At 45.8% G+C, this 18566-nt stretch overlaps 1 protein-coding gene across 1 annotated transcript; it reads right to left on the bottom strand.

Moving 5' to 3' along the window:
- LOC121153958 (serine/threonine protein kinase OSK1-like) lies at positions 1-18153 on the bottom strand. The gene is made up of 3 exons (XM_040976716.1): positions 17061-18153; positions 16681-16957; positions 1-148 (listed from the first exon to the last, which is right to left on the bottom strand). The coding sequence occupies exons 1-3, from the start codon at positions 18151-18153 to the stop codon at positions 1-3; spliced, it is 1518 nt and encodes a 505-aa protein (XP_040832650.1).
- Between the last annotated feature and the right edge of the window lie 413 nt (positions 18154-18566).

Raw genomic sequence — 18566 nt, 5'->3', positions numbered from 1 at the left:
TTAGGGCAATAGAATCACTTGTTTCTGGCAGTGGCTGTCCTCCAGGGATGAGGAGAATGCGGCCATGACCATCTCCTGATCTAAGTCCAGCTTCTCCTTGATGTCACTCATAATCAGCTCAGCTGTGTTGGTGAAGCTTGGTAAGGATCTTCACGAAGTTGCAGTCAGGTCATGCACCCTAGGTCCAGATGCAGGTTGGCATGGGAGAGGACATACCCCTTGTAAATGGGCATGGTGTAGGCCACACCATCACCAAAGGCTATCCAATGTCAATAATGTAGACCAGGGTATTTAGAGATAGCACTGCCTGGATGACCAGGTTCATGACCAGGGTGTTGAAGGTATGGAACATGATCTGGGTCATCTTCTCTCTGTTAGCCTTGGGGGTTGGGAGACATTAGTCAGCAGCATGGGCAGCTCCTCAGGGCCATACATGGTTTGTTGTAGAAAGTGTGTTTGCCAGATCTTCCCCATGTCCTCCCAGTTGGTGAAGATGCCGTCCTCAGCGGAATGCTTGAGGGTCAAGATGTTATGCTTTCTCTGGGCCTCCTTCTGGCCTTTTGGTCCATTTCCATGATAGAGGAGCACAGGGCATGGGAGAGGAGTGTGTCTTCCACCACAAAGCCAGCTTTGCATGTGTCAGAGCCATTATCAATCTCAGCACTCCCAGAAACTGTAATCTAAGCTTTCCATCAGACCATGTCTATTTTCAATTTAGACATGGAGACATTTCATTCAGAGAACCTCCTGCCTGACTGTCCATTTCATTGTAATGACTGCTGAGCTTAAGAAATGCAGTTTATTTTTTATCACTGGACAAAAAGGGAAAACATTTAAATTGTTTTTAGGCCTACACGTGCCTTTCTTCATCTTCAAGGAACAGTATGGGGCGTTATAAAAGAATTCCACAAGTTCAGGCACATGGAGAAAACATAGGTTTGGGTTATCAAGATTCTTTGGTTCAAATCTGAACTCTGCCATTTATAAACTGAGATGTTACTTTTGTTGTTGTTGTTGTTATTGTTACAGATGTATTTGAAAGGCAGAGTTGCAGAGAGAAGGAGAGACAGAGAGCTCTTTCATATGCTGGTTCACTCCCCAGATGGATGTAAGAACTGGAGCTGAGTCACAAGCAATGGCCACAGGTCTCCCAGACAGGTACAGGGGCCCAGATACTTGGGCCCATCTCCTGCTGCTTTTACAAGCACATTAGCAGGTAGCTGAATTGAAAGTGGCACAGTCAAGGCTTGAACTGGCACCTACATGGGAAATCAACACTATAGGCCTAGGCTTAATCTGCTATGCCATGGCTCATACCCCAGCTTTGTCACTCAGAAGTCCCTCATCTACAAAATGAAATAATTATATCTACCTCATATTATTGACATGAAATTAAATGAGTTAATGATTGCAGAAGATCTAACATATTGCCATCTATTATGTATGTCCTTTCTTCCATCTCTACAAGTAGGTGACTGTCATTTGGGAAAGAAATGCAAATTTGAACATCTGGAACTTTCAAGGCAAGTATTTTAAGAGTCTCTTTTACTTTCAGCAGGATTAAATAATTTATAAATTGACAAGATGCAGAGTTTATGTCATATAATCTAATTCCTATTGAATTCTATGCTTTAAAGTATGGAACTTTTCCGACACAACCCTCTGAGGCCAAAGTGTCCTTGATCCGTTGACTTTGAGCAATTATTGGGCAAAGCACTAGAACTACTGGGGGCAGAGAATGCTCATTAAGAACAATGTCTGCCTGTGGCGGTATGTAAGAGACAAGGAGACACATTCTGTACCTTGGTATATGACATTGACTTTCACAAGGTTTCAGGAAAGAAAAAAATACATTCCGTATTAGGAAGAGGGCATTGTGAAGACAAGGAAGGGGAAAAGAAAATCCGAGAGATTTTGGTTAGACTTAGAAGGCTTGTAGTTCATGACCTCCTTCTTGGGGTTTGTCTAAAAGACAAACAGAAGCAGAAAGGAGCAGGAAGAACCATGAGATTGACCACAGGCATGGAAATAGCTATCATTTGGGTTAGGTGTTTGAATAGATACATGCTATATGAATATAACTGGATTCTGTTTACAGCACTGGCTCCTGAATCCAGCTTCCTGCTAATGCAGACTTGGGGAGGGGTGAGGTGGAGAGCAGAAGTGATAGCTCAAGTAATTGAGTACCTGATTTGAGTTCTCAGCTACCAGCTTTGACTTAGGTGAATCTCAGCCATTGTGGACATTTGGGGAGTGAACTGGAAGATGGAAACGACCTCCTTCCTTCCCCCACTCCCTTCCCTTTCTCTCTCCTATATGATAAATAAATACCTACTAACCCCTTAACCTATGTGATTACCCTGGGACCCAATTTTACCCACCAGTGCTGATAGACAAGTACCATTTGCACCATGGTTCTGAGTGTCGCTGATTGTGAATACATGAAGATCCTTCTTCTTGGTAGTTTATACCCCTCTTTCCCTATCCCTCCAGCTATGCTTACATTTTTCATTGACATAGATAGACTGACTCAGTCCCCTGTGTCTCTTACAAGCCTGTCCTCCAACCTTTGTCCAAAATACTGCCGCTTTCAGCATATTCTAGTATCAAAGCCCCTGAGCATTTGAGATCTTTGTCTTTGGATTCCTAATCTGCCCTGTGTGTGCCCGGGACCCAACAATGAGGGCATCTGTTGCCAGTCTAATATTAGTAACAAACACAAGTCACATCATCTTGTATAAAGAGAACATTGAGGGAGAAACATTTGGTCACTAGCAGAGACATGTCAGCCGCAAACAAGGAGTCCTGTCAAAGATGGGGCTGCTCTGCATGGGAGGGGAGGAAAAGGAGAAGACTCTCCCTGAGTCCTGTCACAGGAAGATGAAGTACATTCTGCACAACTCCTAATCTCTCTGGTTCAGGCAGAGAGGGCCACTGGGATGCTGGGAAGAGGACAGAGGACCGAGAGTGTCTGTGCCTTTTGCACAGGGTTTGTCCCACAAATGTGCCCAGAACAACTCACCGTCATCAAAACCGCTCTTGGGCTACATGACAGAAAATTCCAAGTGTCTCCTACTCTTTCTATTAGTGCCCAGAGTAGAGAGATCATTTAGGTCAAGCTGCTGTTGCTTAGCGAAGCTTCATGTTTCAAATGGGCTGTTCAAAGTGTAAAGTGTGCCTCAGGGATCCATGAGCCAATTCAGGACTCTGGAAGTGTTTGCTTTAGATTTTTACGTTTCTTGAATTATCTGCCAACATTGAAGAATCTGATTAGTTCTCATAAAATTTCACCTTTGCGGAAAGAGGTGAGATGGTTCCCATTTCAAGAAAACCCAAGCTCTTCCTGCAGAAGAACTCAGGACCATCAGCACAGTGACCAAGTGGGAGAGACAGAGCCACCCAGCACGGCCCGATGGTGTGACCTGCAGCAAAGAGAAACAGAAATGTTCACCAAGGAGCTGGCACAGAGCCCTGTCACGTGACCAGCTTGCCGGAATGAAGACTGGGGAGTGGTGGGGGTGGGGAGAGAATGTGTCCTCTTTGTGCCCCCTTATATTTCTCTTTAGAAAACATGTCATTACTTTCACTGGCTGTAGCTGAGGAAACTAAACTCCCATGCTCCCCTGCAGCCTGACTCTGCAGTCCAGTTGCTGGGTGTGTGTGTTTGTAAACATTGATTTCATAAGACTGCCACCTGTGGAATTTATATCCCAGCCCATTTTGTACCCCAGCCCATTAAGACAAAATTTCTGAAGGCTGGAGAGTGGGCAGCAAGGCAGTGATGTGCTTCAAGTATGATTTCAGTGGATGAAGAAAGAGTGCTAGAAGTAGCTCTAGCTCTCACTAGAGCAGTGCATCTCAAACCTGAATTTGCCTTGGATCATCTGCAATCTAGACGCCAAGTCATGGGTCTGGGTTGCAGTTTGAGCCGTGTTTTTAACAAGCTTGTAGGGTGCCTGAGACACACCATTTGACAAGAAGCTAGAGCTCTACGTCTGTAACCTCTAAGCCTAAAAGTAACAACAAGTAATAAATAATAATACCACTATTAAAACAATAATAATAAAATATCAACAATAGCTTCACTTGTGTGTTCTCTCTGATAAACACTATGCTAAAGTAACACCTCCTAAGGTTTTATGTATCTATGTGTATATGAATGTATGTATGTATTTGAAAAGCAGAGTGATAGACACAAAGAAATTCCTCCATCTACTTGTTCACTCCCCAAATTCTTAAACAACTGGTACTGGGTCAGGCTGACTCCAGGAGGCAGGAAGTCTACTGGGGTCTCTGACACGGATGGCAGGAACCTGGCTCTGGGTCTGGTCCAGCTTTCTCTTAATGTACTTTGGAGGTGGTAGATTATGGCCTCAGCACTTCAGCTCCTGTCACCCACGTGGGAAACCTGGATGTAGTTCCAGGCTCCAGATTTCATTTTAGCTCAGCCCCAGCTGTTCAGGCATTTGGCAGTCAGTGGATAGAAGATCTCTCTTTCTCTCCCTCTCCCCGCCCTCTCTCTCTTCCTTTTCTCCCCTCCCTCCCTTTTCTTCACTCTGTGTTTCAAGTACATGAAAATAAAAAAATTTTAAGGGAAAACCCAAATAGTTTCTGGTAGAGCTGAGGTGAAGCTATCACTGCGTTACTCTGCATACTAAGTTCTTGAAAGAGGCAATGAATGAGGCACACAGAGTGACAGCTGAAGTTTTCAGCTATGGTAGGCTGGCCACAATGTGTCCTCATCACATTAGTCCCCTCTTCTTACCTTTCTCCTTGTCTCCAGTGTGAACATCACTCATTTATTTCAATTTGTGCTATTTATTTGATAAGCTGATAGAGAGAGGGAAAGAGACACGCAGAACTCCCATCTGTTAGTTCACTTCCCAAATGTCCTGAATGGAATTAACAACTAATTCTCATTGACCAGATGGCTTAAACAACACACATTCACTTCACACAGTAGTGGGGTGCTGGAAGTCTGGGGCCGGGGTGCCACTATGCTAAGTCTTGATGAAGGCCCTCTTTTTGGTTTATAATAGCCACTTTCTTGGTGTAGTCTCAGGGCAGGGAGAGAATTCTTGTCCTTTGTGTCTCTTATGGCCTTAATCCCATTCATGAAGGTTCCGTACATGGAGCCTATCCACTTCTCAAAGGTCCCTTTCTGTAAAGATTATCTCAGTGGAGATTATAGCCTCAACATATGAACTTCAATGTAGTCTGTACTGATATTGGTACTATGATCTTCAGCCCATATCAGGGTAGACGGTAGAAAGAGAATAGGGCATAGGAAACTAAATTTAAATGCTACCCCTCCTTCAAAGAACCAGAAGAAGGGAGAGATTTGAAAAGAAGTGACAACCACTTTCTAGCAGAACCAATAGGAAGAGAATCTGGATCCTTGGCACAGTTGTTACTCTCTAGATATGGGTCCATTTATCAGGCAAGATGTACAGAAGTGGTTGAGAGGGTTCTCAAGTGTCCAGGGTTGGAGCTCACTTGTTGATCCTGTACTTCAAGCTGGCTGCTCCCGAGAGATAATTCGTTCCTATGTTTTTTTTGGCAAAAAGTTGCGCCATAGTGAAGCTGCCTGAGTGCTTGTCCTTGTCTCCCACCCAGAAGACTTTGAGATTTGAATTGTGCTCCATCCTTAGCATCTAGTACAATTCTCAGCGTGGAGAGAATGCTTAACATGCTTACTGAATGGACACATTAAAGAAATTATTTTATGAAATGAGAGATAGAAATTATCCTCTGAGGCTTCAGATTATCTCTTAGAGTTATCTTTTAAGTTACCCCTTACTTAGAACTGGATATATTATTTTAAGAATTAATGTGGAACCATGTCATGGAATAGCAGGCTAAACCACTGCCTATGACACTAGCATCCCATTTGAGTGTTGTTTTATGTCCCAGCTTCTCCAGTTTCAATCCTGTTTCCTGTTAATGCACTTGGGAATGCAGTGGAGGATAGCCCAAGTCCCTTGGCTCCTATACCAACAAGAGAGACCCAAATAAAGCTCCTGGCTCCTGGCTTTGGCCTGGCCCTGTCCTGGTTATTGTAGCCATTTGGGGAGCGAACAGGGAGATGGAAGATATTGATCTCTATGTCTTCCTCTGTCTTTCTAACTCTGCCTTTCAGATAAAGAAATAAAACTTTAAGTAAAATTAGTGAGCAAAATATTGCTGTAAGATATAAGAGGGATTTATTCATTTGCTTAATTACTTCTAATGATGCTAGCCTCTTTTTTCATTTTTTTTGATGATTTTGGTTATTTATTCATTGGTCAGCAATATTATTTGAGTGCTTACCATACACACACAAAGTAAGATAAATCAAGTTAATTTGATCTGATAAATGAAATAAACTATAGGTAAAATAAAGTGCTTAAAATTCTAGATGATCATGTATAAGAACAATCAAGGTGATGTCATTACAAGAGAGCAAAGTTTGGTTTAGCTTTTCCAGTATAGGGAAATCTTTTTCAGTAGACACTTAACATCACAAAGAAGGGATCCTGAGATCTTTGAACATTTCAACCTTAGCACTTTTCTACATATTATATGTATTGTAATATATTTCTCTTGAGCCAGGGGTCTCTTTTGCATTTGCCTCCCACTCCAAATCGGCTTCTGACTTTGATTCCTGAATTTTCTCTTGGGAACTCCTTTCCCAAGGAATTCCTACTGCAGGCACCCCAGGTCTAAGTGTCTCCTCCCTTCACACCGGTTTCATAGTTCTCTTTATATTCAAAAATGACCCTCAGCGAAATTCCAAGGTATTGACTGCACATCATTGATTTTAGGTTACTCATAAATAGCTGAAATGGGCGTTGTTAACAAGGTGAATGCCAGAAACCTACCATGCTTGCTAAAACCTAACCTAACTCAACACAATTAGGAATTACCTAGTATGAATCAGACACATGTCATCTTAGCTGGCACAGTAGGGAACCAAAAATTACATTTCCTGCTTTCATAGGATTTGCAGTTACTTGGAAGGATAGAGTCATTTGCAAGGTTGGTTGTGAATTATGAGTACCCCAAAACGTTCTGTTGTTCTCCAATTTTTCCACTTTCATCTTACTGTAAACACCAACCACTCCATGCGCCTCAGTGGTTTTCTGGAAGAGAATGCATTAACTTGGTTAAGATATTTGCACCTGCCACCACCCCCTTTGGACTACAGCTTTGGCTCTTCCTCCCTGCTCTCATAATCCAGCCTCTTTGATATTTTGTGGCATATGCTACCACCTCAAGACATTTGCACTTGATCGCATTCTGTTCACGAAGATGATCCTCTCCATTATCCACCTGGCTCACTTGAACACTACATCCCCAGAAGGACTTCATAGACAAGCTGATCAAATAAAGCAGTTCCTGTCACTCTGACCATCAACTCATAGACCAAGTAACTACATGACATAGTGTTATTTGCCACTTTTATAATCATACTGTAAGCTCCAAGAGAGTTAAAACTTACTTTTCACTGCTGTGTACTCAATTCCATAGACAGTACCCAATACAGTTTGTTCTATGTAAACATTTGATTAGTGAATGGATAATCCGTGGAATACATAGACAGAAACAGTATGAATCTTTTAAAAAGAGGCCCTGAAGGTTGGTATAAGGAAAAGATTTTGATGAAAGATATTCTGTGTGCTTGGACATTAGTCATGGAGCAGGGGAAGCAGTGGATCCTAAACAACTAGATACTGACAGTGTGGGATATCAGGGCACTAGAACAAGGTGTAAAAATGCAGCAACCCAGAAATGCTAGCAATACATTTTCTAGGGGTGTCAGCTCTGATGATTACCCTCTGTCTACAGGGCTCTGCTGTGCTCTCCCCCACTTGGTGCTCCCTAGAGTTGGTTATCTCCATAACATCTAGCACTCGCTGACACAGTGAGAAAAGACACTGCTGGTGGTCACAGATACACGCCCTGTATCTGTCTGGAGGCTGCTGAAAGAGTGGGGTCTGCAAAGCCGCTGAAGCAGAGCCTGTTCCTCCCAGTATGTTCAACTCAAACTGTCTTCCTCCCCACATGTCCCTGTAACCAGTCCCTGTAACTAGCAATTGCTAGTGGATTGCTATTTACAATTAGGGAATACAAATACTGAAAGAAGCTTTGAATCTATATCTGACCACAGTCCCATCAAATAAATATTATGGTGAATTCATTTCTAGATATTTGAAAAAGACTGCCTAACGAACTGCCTAAACATAAAAAAAAAGAGAGAGTGAGTATGTAATGGTAATCTTCATGAATAATTCAGTGTGCTAGGTAGTTAGCCAAAACCCATAACTAATATATTTTTTAAACCTAGGGCAATCTCATTATCAGACACCAGTAAATGCTCCATTTAACTACAGTTTCTGATATGTATCTTACAATTTTAGGCTTATATGTATTAGTAATAGCCAAGATCCTTGCAATAATCTGAACTTCCTGGGCACCAACTCCAGCACAGGTGCAAGGTGGCTGAGAGCTCCCTTTGCCAAAATAAAGGAGCGGAGAATTAGAAGGAAAAGCTACTTTATTGAAGATCACTCAACCAGCCAATGGAGGAGGTCAAAAGAAGGTTGGCTCTTCTGGTTCCTGACTGTTTATGAAAGCTTGATCTTCCCTGATAACAATACAACGAGGCCAGACATGACAAAAAATAGAATTTACAAACAAGCATTATGACCCTTTGCACAAACATGTGGGTAGATCATGAGAAAAAAAATGTAAAATTAACGAGTGCAAGGCAATTTGGCAATTTCTTACAGAACTAAACGTACTGTTATCCTACTAAATCCAGGAATCAAGCACTCTGATATTTTCCCCAAATTTATTTAAAACATTCATTTCCACAAAATCTGTACATAGATATAACATTTTTATTCATAATTTCCAAAATGTGGATGCAATCAAGATGTCCTTCAACACATGAATTGAAGATGTGGTATAGAAATATAGTGTTACGTTATTCAACTGTAAAAATAAATGGTCTATCAAGCCACAAGACACAGAAAAAACTCAAATGCCCATTATTAGGTGAAAGAAGTCAATCTGACATCATATAATCCCAATTATATGGCATTGTTTTTTAAAAGATTTATTTATTTTTATTACAAAGTCAGATGCACAGAGAGGAGGAGAAACAGAGAGGAAGATCTTCCATTCAATGATTCACTCCCCAAGTGAGTGCAACGGCTGGTGCTGAGCCAATCCGCAGCCAGGAGCCAGGACCTTTCCTCCAGGTCTCCCACAGTGGTGCAGGATCCCAAAGCATTGGACCATCCTTGACTGCTTTCCCAGGCCACAGGCAGGGAGCTGGATGGAAGCGGAGCTGCCGGGATCAGAACCGGCGCTGATATGGGATCCCGGTGCATTCAATGCGAGGACTTTAGCCGTTAGGCAGCTACGCCGTGCCCTATATGACATTCTTTTTTTTTTTTTTTTATTGGAAAGGCAAATATACAGAGAGGAGAGACAGAGAGGAAGATCTTCCATCCGATGATTCACTCCCCAAGTGAGCGCAACGGCCAATGCTATGCTGGTCTGAAGCCAGGAGCCTCTTCTGGGTCTCCCACGCGGGTGCAGGGTCCCAAAGCCTTGGGCTGTCCTCGACTGCTTTCCCGGGCCACAGGCAGGGAGCTGGAAGGGAAGCGGGGCTGCCAGGATAGAACTGGCGCCCATATGGGATCCCGGGCGTGCAAGGCGAGGACCTTAACCACTGCGCCACCACGCTGGGCCCGACATTCTTAAGAAGTCAAAACTGTGGCTGCAGTAATTAGCTCCAGGGTTAGAGAAGAATCTAGTGGTGGAACATGGAGACTTTTGGGACAGTGGAACTTCTCTGTGTGATATTGTTGTCAAATACACATTTGTCCAAACCCGCAGCAGGTACAACACCAAGAACCTTATTGTAAACTTAGTGCTTTGGATGACAGCTCTATATATGTGGTTTACTGAGGATAACAAATACACAACTGTGGTGGAAGAATGTTGACAATGGGAGGGGGCTATGCACATGCAGTGGAAAGGGGTGTACGGGACCTACCATTACTCAGATTTGCTGTGAACTGCTCTCAAAAATAAGGCCTACTAATTTTTTTCCAAAAACGTAATTTAGTGGGCCTGTGGAGATAGTGATAAAAGCAATGGCCACATCGAAATAGAAGCAGAAATAGAAATAAGAAATAGATATAATATAAAAATGTGTCCTTGGACTTGTGATCATCCACAAGAACACATGAAACATACAGAAAGAATAAGTATGTGGATGGGCTTGGTTTGTGAATGGAGAAAAGAATATGGAGCCACTTCAACAACATCATTGTTTACTTTCTGCACCTGGAAAAGAAAACAACAGGCTGTGCGGGAGGGAACTGGGAAGGCGTTATGAAGACAGAGCCTTTATCACCATCCAGAGTCATCGCCTATGGAGAGCTTCTCAACCAAGGGTGCAAGTGGCACAGTGGTAGAGTCAGACTGCACTGGAAATCACCCTCCCTTTGATGTAAGCGAGGAGCGCGGTTGCAGCCCTGGAGCCATGCCGAGAAAGGCTGCCTCACAGCCTGGTGACAATACAGCAAGTAGCTGAAGCCCAGGGACAGTTGGCTGCATTCATTACAAGCATCACTTTGGTGTAAATCACTTGAGAGCCATTTCCTGACGGTGCAGAAACGTCAAGTGACAGAGGTGATACAGTGGGAGAACTCAGAGAAGCAGCTGTCTACTTTCAGGACTATGCTTAGTCACAACTCTTCTAGTTTATGGCAGCCAATGTGAGGTTCAAGACAGCAGTGAGAACGGCTTCCAGGCGTCCTCCATTACTATTACCTACGTCTTTTCACCTCGGTGTTACAAACGTTTACTCCAGTTGCAACAGAATCTTCTCTGCCCCTTGAACACCATCCACAGCAAGCCTTGGGTCCCCATCAGTTAACACACTGGCCTGAGGTTCGTCTTACATCAGAATCCCTAGCAAGAGAAAGGCAGAGCGTCTCCTACACAGACCTTAATTATGGGCACTTCCACTGTCATCCATAACCGCACACCACAGCTCCGGCTATGCTGATAAGGAAAAGACCCTTCCTGGACAGCCTCCCTGGACAGCCTGCCTGGACAGCCCGGCCTGCACTCTGTGCTATTCCTAAGTTCCCCAGGTCCACATAATTTACTAGGTGAATCAAAGGCTGACTGTTCTGAACTGGTTCAAGAGCAAGAAAAAAAAATATATTTTTACCACGTCAATTGTAGTAAAAGCAGCTTTGTCAGATGTCCCTTAAAATTCAGCTGATCCAATTCTGTTGAAAGCCTCCGTGACAGACTGGGTTACTCTGAGGCAATGATTCTTAACTTTGACTGCTATGCCTGATTCCAGTGCCCCTGGGAATTTCATTAAACACAGTGCTGGTGCCTAGGTACTACTCGCAGAGATTCTGGTTTAATTAGTTGAGAACCTCCAGGGACAACTGCTTTCCAAACCTAAGCGCATCCCAGAACCACCTGGAGACCTTACCAAGATAGAATGCTGGTTTGTGCCCAGTCTGTAACCCAGCAAGCACAGAAAGTGAAAGTCCAACATGGGATTTTCTTTTTAAGTTTGGAATCACACACCATTCTAAGTAGCATGGGAAAAATCTAGTAGCCTGACCCTCATGACATGAATTTTCTCTGTGTGAAGAGTGTGCCAGCACTATATGCTGCCTTCCTGTTAATCTCTCAGACATGCCCAGGATCAGATCAACTGTCTTGGTAACTCAGTGCTGAATCATGTAATCCTATTTTGTTTTTCAACGTCCCCACAGTAGTGATTCTGACACTGTGACTATGGAAAGGGAAAGCTGTAAACTTCTGCTTTATGTCAAAAGAAGAAATATATTTTCAGAAAGATCATGTTCCCTCAACTTTTTAAAAAGTTGATTTTTTTGATATAACTTGTTTCATTCTTCTCCATGGCTGCTCATCTCTTCTGTTTAATTGTTCAAATTCATGAAATATCTATTGAAGTATTTGGTCCATTTTTCTACTGTACTCTTGGTCTTTATATTTGTTCCTGTGTTCAGGATCTTAGCTATTTGTCATATAGGAGAAATACTTACCATGATACTATCCTTTATTTTGTCATATCCTTTATTTTGTCTTCCTCCTCTCTTTTTTACTTATCTTTTCATTGGGGATAACTGCTCTATATATGTATTGTTTAAAAATGCTCACACTTGATATAAAATATTCCGAATGAAAACCTCATCAAATCTTGGAAATGATTCTGTAGGGAACTCTCATTAATCCCACTTCTCCAATGGAAAAACTGAGTCATAAATAAATCAAGTAGCTTGCTGATTGTGATAGAGCTGACAGGTGGTGAATCAGATACTGCAATAAAAAAGGCTCCTTCAAAGCATTTGTAGGGGTGAGCTCTGAATATCACCAAACTGTGATATTCAACTTAGAATGCATAATAAAGTATGTGCAAAATCAAGAGGCCAGACACAGACATACGCCTATGTAGACATCTGTATGTAACAGAGAAGGCATTCCAAAGTGGTGGTAAGGAATAGATCACTCTGGGTGGGCACTATGTTCTAGCATTTCAGCTACATTTTGCTATGCTGGAATTCCACATGAGCTCCGGTTTAGGCTGCACTTGCTGTGCCTTAGATCCAGTTTCCTGCTAATGAGCCTAGGAAAGCAGCAGTAGATGGTTCAAGGAATGGGCCCTTGCACCAATCTGGGAGACCCAAAAGAAGCTCCTAGGTTCTGGTTTCAGATTGGCCCAGGCCTGGAAATTATAGCCATTTGGAGTGAACCGTGGGAAGGAAGATTCTCTCTCTCTCTCTCTCTCTCTCTTTCTCTCTCTTTCCTGAATTCTGCTTTATATATGAACAAACTAATAAACAAACAAATAAATGTTTAAAACTGAAAAAGGACAAACGCATTATTCAACATGTGATTTTGACCTGGCAATTCTTGCAGGGGAAGGTAGCCTAGGTGACAGCAAAATAGAAATTTACCTCACACATGCCCTGTTAAAAACATTCAGTTTAAAAACACACTCATCTGGGGCCAATGTGGTGGCTCAACTGACTAATCATCCCCTTGCAAGTGCCGAATTTGCATGGGCGCTGGTTCATGTGCCAGCTGCTCCACTTCTTATCCAGCTCCCTGTTTGTGACTTGGGAAAGCAGAGGAGGATGACCCAAAGCCTTGAGATCCTGCTCCCACTTGGGAGATCTGGAAGAGGATCCCAGCTCCTATCTCCTTCTCTCTGTAAGTCTGCCTTTCCAATAGAAATAAACCTTAAAAATAAATAAATAAATAAAGACTGATCTGGGACTGATGTGATGGCTCAACTGGCTAATACTCCACCTGCAGGTGCAGACATCACATACGGTTGCCAGTTCATGTCCCACCTATTTCACTTCCCATCCAGCTCCCTGCTTTTGACCTGAGAAAGCAATTTAGATTGGCCCAAAGCCTTGGGGCTCTGCACCTGCATCAGAGACCCATAGGGTCAGTGGCCTCCTGGCTCCTGGATACTGTGAACTGGCCCCCCTGGCCTGCCCTAGGCCTGACTCCCACATACACAGGAGTGTACTGTAACCCATTTAGTTCTGGACTGCTCCCAGTCTCAGCTTTCATGCTCATCAGTAGGGATTTTGTCCTGACAGAGGAGTTACCTAAGCTCTTCTATCAGGTCACCTCGCGTTTGCAGATCTCACACATACGGGTGCGTGTTTGGCCCGGCCTGACTTGACCACCTTCTGTCCTGCCATTTACCGGCAGGTGCAGCAGCCTTGCCTGACTAACCCACACCCATTCCAGGTCCCACGAGTGAGTGCTACAGCCCATCCCAACCTGGCCCACCCCCAGACCTGGCTCTCACATGATTCAGCAGGTGCTAGAGCCTAACCCAGACCCAGCTCACACACACACACATACTGAGGGATATTGCAGCCATGTTCAGCCCAGTTCACCATCCTAATTATGGCTCTCATGCTCACTAGTGGGAACCACAGCCCAGCAAGGGCATCTCCTTAACTCTAAAACTTGGCCAACTTGAAGATATAAATCCTGCATGTACTGGTAGTTGCTCCAACCAGATCTCATCCTACCAGGGACCAACATAGCATAGTCTACCCCTAGCCTCACCCTTTGAGTACTAGTGGATGCTGCGTCCTGGGCTACAGCTCTACCCAATCCTTGGGTGTGCCTATGCTGAAGCTTGGACCAATCTGGCCTATTCAGAACCACAGTTCCCGTAAGTGTTGGTGAGCTCCATGGTCATGCCTAGCTTGGTCTATCACTACCCCAGCTCTCACACATACCAGCAGGTATTACATTCCCACAGGGAAGATACCACAAATTTCCTCACAGAATTTGCACCAAGACCTGGTTCTCTTGCATAAGGGTTAGTGTCATGGCCCAGCCTATCATGGCCCACACCCTGACATGATATTCACTGGTGGATACAGTGGCCTAGTTCTATTAGGCCCCCATCCATAGCTTTCCGCGTGTTAGTGATCTGTGATCAATACAAGCTAACCCAGCCCAGATCTCCCACGTCAGCAGGTGTCCTAATCTGCCCAAACACATTCTCCAGCTTCCCCTTTCCAAACCAGCTGGCTTCAACCCTCCTCATTTACCTGTGGTTGCAATGGCTCCATCCATGGAAGTCCCCCAGAAGTCATTCCTCACCTGGAATGTGCTTCCTCAGCGGTCCCCTGACTGACACATCCCAAACCCATCCTCCCAGGGCAAAATCATAACTACCATGTCTGTAACTGACTGCTCTGCCAGTGGCGCAGTGTGCCAGCCTGGGGCACGACACACTTCAAGGCAATCTCTGTGTGATTATGGCTTTGTATCATATGACAACATGTTTGTATGTGCTGAATATTTAAAGATTCAGGATCAGAAGATTGTAACCCCATACAAGCCTGCCAATTTGTAGCAGTTTCTTAAAAAAAAAAAAAAACCTTGGAGAGGTGTGGTGTCTATTAAACCTCTGTTTGACAGGCACGGATGCTACATGCCAGAGTATCAGGGTTCAAGTCCTGATGATGCTTTCAATTATAGCTTCCTACAGATTCCCACTCTGGGCGGCAGCAGCTAATGGCACAAGTACGTGGGTTCCTGACCATGATGGAGTTCTGAGCTTCTGGCTTGGTGAGCCTGTGGTGTCCCAGAGAGGAAAAAGCACATGCAAAGTCTCAGAGAAAACCAGATGGCTCAGTGTGTGTGTGTGTGTGTGTGTGTGTGTGTGTGTGTGTGTGTGTGTGTGAAGGGGAAGGAGGTCCCTAATGTCAGAGGAGGAGCTGAGTCCTGCCCTAAAGGGGACAGAGCAGAGCCAAGCATGGACTTGAAGGACAGCAGTGCTAGTAGTCCACACACTACACAGCTAGACACAGAGAAATTCCGCTCGGGGTCCTGATGGGACAACAAGCCCGCCAGCCCAACATCCTACTGCAGACTGTTGTTTCCCATCTACAGCTCTGCTCTCTGCATGCAGGGCAGCCTTAGCTGGCTGGAGAGACCCCAGGCCACTTACGACTGCTTAAAAACCTCATGCTTCCTGCCCTCCATGGAAATAAATGCCAGGAAACTGATGCCATGCCATCTGCCACTGCCTGCTTGCCAGCTATTTGAATGCTGCCATCAACTGTCCCCAGGATTTAGGCAAGTCAAGGTCTGGACCTGCGCCACACATCCCAGAACTGCTGTGTGCCACAGCTCCCAAAGCACTAAATGTTGTCATGTTTCAGAGCCAGACATCGGATACTGTCCAGCCAGGAAGCTCAGCAGAGCCATCAAGCAAGCTGAGCCTTCTGGGAGCCTCCCCCAGGCCATGTTGGGACTCCTTACAGGGCTTGCCTCTCTGTGGAGCAGACCTTTAGGTACTCAGGCCAGCAGAACCTGGTGTTTCCAGAAGACATGACGATGGCAGCTACGAGATGAGTGGGCAGGTCACCCACGTGTGCTCTGCACACAACCCACACTTGATCCCTTTAGGACCCCCATGAAACATTTTTCCCTCATGGAGGTGACCTTGACATTTCTCTGGAGTCACTATTCCATGCCACTATCAGAAGTTGTCCAACTATGGCGTGACCATCTGCTTCAGCTAGAGCGGGTACAGCCCCAACTCTATGCACAGACAACTTTGAAAAGCCAAGGTACTACCAGACCCCCAGCTGACCTGCACACCTGGCAGAGAGCCCACAGGTACTTGGCCTGTTTCTGCCTGTCTGCCTCACCCAGGGCGTGCCAGGCATGCAGCCACATGACTCTGCTGCCCTATTCACCCAGCAGCTGTTGAAGTGCACAGCTGGTGACCTGCACACCATGAGGTTGAAGTCTATGGCCCTTGGAGGTCTTGTTCTCCATTGACAATGTGGGGAGACATTGGCTGGGGACTCTGTCAGCTCTGCTGAAATGCCCATCACCGCAGACTTGGACTGTGTGCTGTGAGAGACCTCAAAACCCATCCCTCCCGTGGCCTTTGCAAGCCTCGGGCCTTCACTACCTCAGCCTCTGAGACGCAGCCTTTGGCCAACACCATAGGACCCTGCCGAGGTGCACAGAGAGGACAGACACCACACTAGACTAGATCCATACAAACAATTAGGACCTTTATTTAATAAACTAGAGATTCTCAGGGAGCTCAGCCCCCAGACTCATCTTCACCTGCCTGGCAGGCAACCTTCTGGGGCCACTTTTCGGGAGCGCAGGCGGGGGCCTGTGGCTGGGGTCTGCCCAAGGCAGCAGGCCCGCTGCAGGAACCTGAGGATCCTCCTGCAGAACCCCTGGCCACTCTGCGCCGGCTCCTTGGCAGCAGCTGGGGTCCCAGCTTCTTCAGGCTTCCTTGCTGCTGACACTTCTGGCTCTGGGCGGTTCCTGGGGATCTCAGACGCCACCTTGTGGGATGCTCTGGGAAGGAAGCGCTTGTCTTCCTGCAGCTGCCCTGGTAAGAGAGAGCAAAGTTATGGGCGCCTCGGGAAGCCTGGGATTCAGGTTTGTAAAGACAGGGGTGAGGGGCAGGGATGAGGGGCAGGTGTCAGACTTACTGGAGATCCCCCTGGAATGGGTGGTTACAGACGAGCGGCAGGAAAAGAAGACCTCATCGTTGCTGGTCAACACCGAAGACGAGCTCGACTTCTTGAGATGGTCCCAAGCGTCCGTCAAGAACAAAGGCCGCTGGAGTGCAGGGTGCCAGGGCACAGGGTGTGGCGTCCTCTCTTTCTGAGTGCCAGGCAGCAGGTCGAGCTCCGCGAGGTACCGCCTGGCTTCTGGATCCAGGGGAACATTCAGCACCTCCACTTGGGTGACAGAGTTCTCGGGACACACCTCGCGGCTGGGACCAAACCACCAATGCGCCCTGGCGACCTCGGCCCTGTACCTGGCCCAGGCCTCCACCCTGAGCAGGGAGCGCAGAAGCGCCTTCAGGGCCCGGCTGTAGGGCCGGGGCAGCACGTAGCTGCCGGACTCGATGCGTTGCTGCAGCTCCACTGCATTCCTCCCACGGAAGGGCAACGTTGCCGTCAGCATTGCAAAGAGGGTTACCCCCAAACTCCACATGTCCGCCTGAAACGGATCATATAACTGCATGGAAAGCACTTCCGGGGCACAGTATTCCCGGGTCCCACAAGGGCCCCTTAAGCGCTTCCCCTCGGCCACCCGTTGGCTTAGCCCGAAGTCAGCCAGTTTGACATTCATTTTGGAGTCCAACAATATGTTGCTTGGCTTGAGATCCATATGCGCCACGCGATTGGCGTGACAGTACTCCACCGCCGACAGGATCTGGGCGAACAGTGGGCGGGCCTCGGACTCTTCCAGGCCGTGCTTCTGCATCACGTAGCGAAAGAGGGTACCCCTGCTGGCTAGTTCCATAACCAGGAACGTAAACCTGCCTTTCTTCTTCTCATCAAGCAGCTGCACGATGTGTTCATGCACCAGGCTGCGCATCAACCTCGCTTCCTGGGCCGCACCCCGCCAATGCCAACGGGCTATCAGGTGTGGCCGCCCGACGATCTTCACTGCCACGGCCCTGCCCGTGGCCAGCTGGTGGGCGAGCTTCACCACGCCAAAGCCGCCCTGGCCCAGAATCTCTCCAAACTGGTAACCAGGAAGCTGGGGGTGGAAGACCCAGGGGAGACGCATGGCCAGCCTTCCCTCTCTACACTCTCTAAACTGCACTCTCTATTCACAAACACTAACTAATCAGTTACTCTGAGCTACCTAAAACTCAAAAGGGATTGCAAGGGGACTGACTGCCTCTGGCTAAAGTGTAACTAGCTAGACTAACTATTCTGATCCAAAGGAAGAAGACTATCTCAATAAAACAGAAAACAAGAAAGAGGAAAAGCCACTAAAATACGCTACTGCTAACAAGTCTGACCAAGCTGGCTAACTAGCAATGGGGGAAGCAAAATAAAACAAAACTGCAAAAAAAATTATAGAATGGGCAAAACAACAAATAGGTAAGAAAAAAATAAACTAAATAAAATGGGCACAAGAATACACAAAATAGAACAAGAAACCAACAAACAAACAAACACACACACACACACACA

The sequence above is a fragment of the Ochotona curzoniae genome, unplaced genomic scaffold, assembly GCF_017591425.1.
Source record: "Ochotona curzoniae isolate NIBS_2020 unplaced genomic scaffold, NIBS_Ocur_1.0 contig_2723, whole genome shotgun sequence".
Classification (NCBI taxonomy): Eukaryota; Metazoa; Chordata; class Mammalia; order Lagomorpha; family Ochotonidae; genus Ochotona; species Ochotona curzoniae.
The sequence above is the reverse complement of the archived record's forward strand: the minus strand, read 5'-3'. Positions and strand labels throughout refer to the sequence as shown.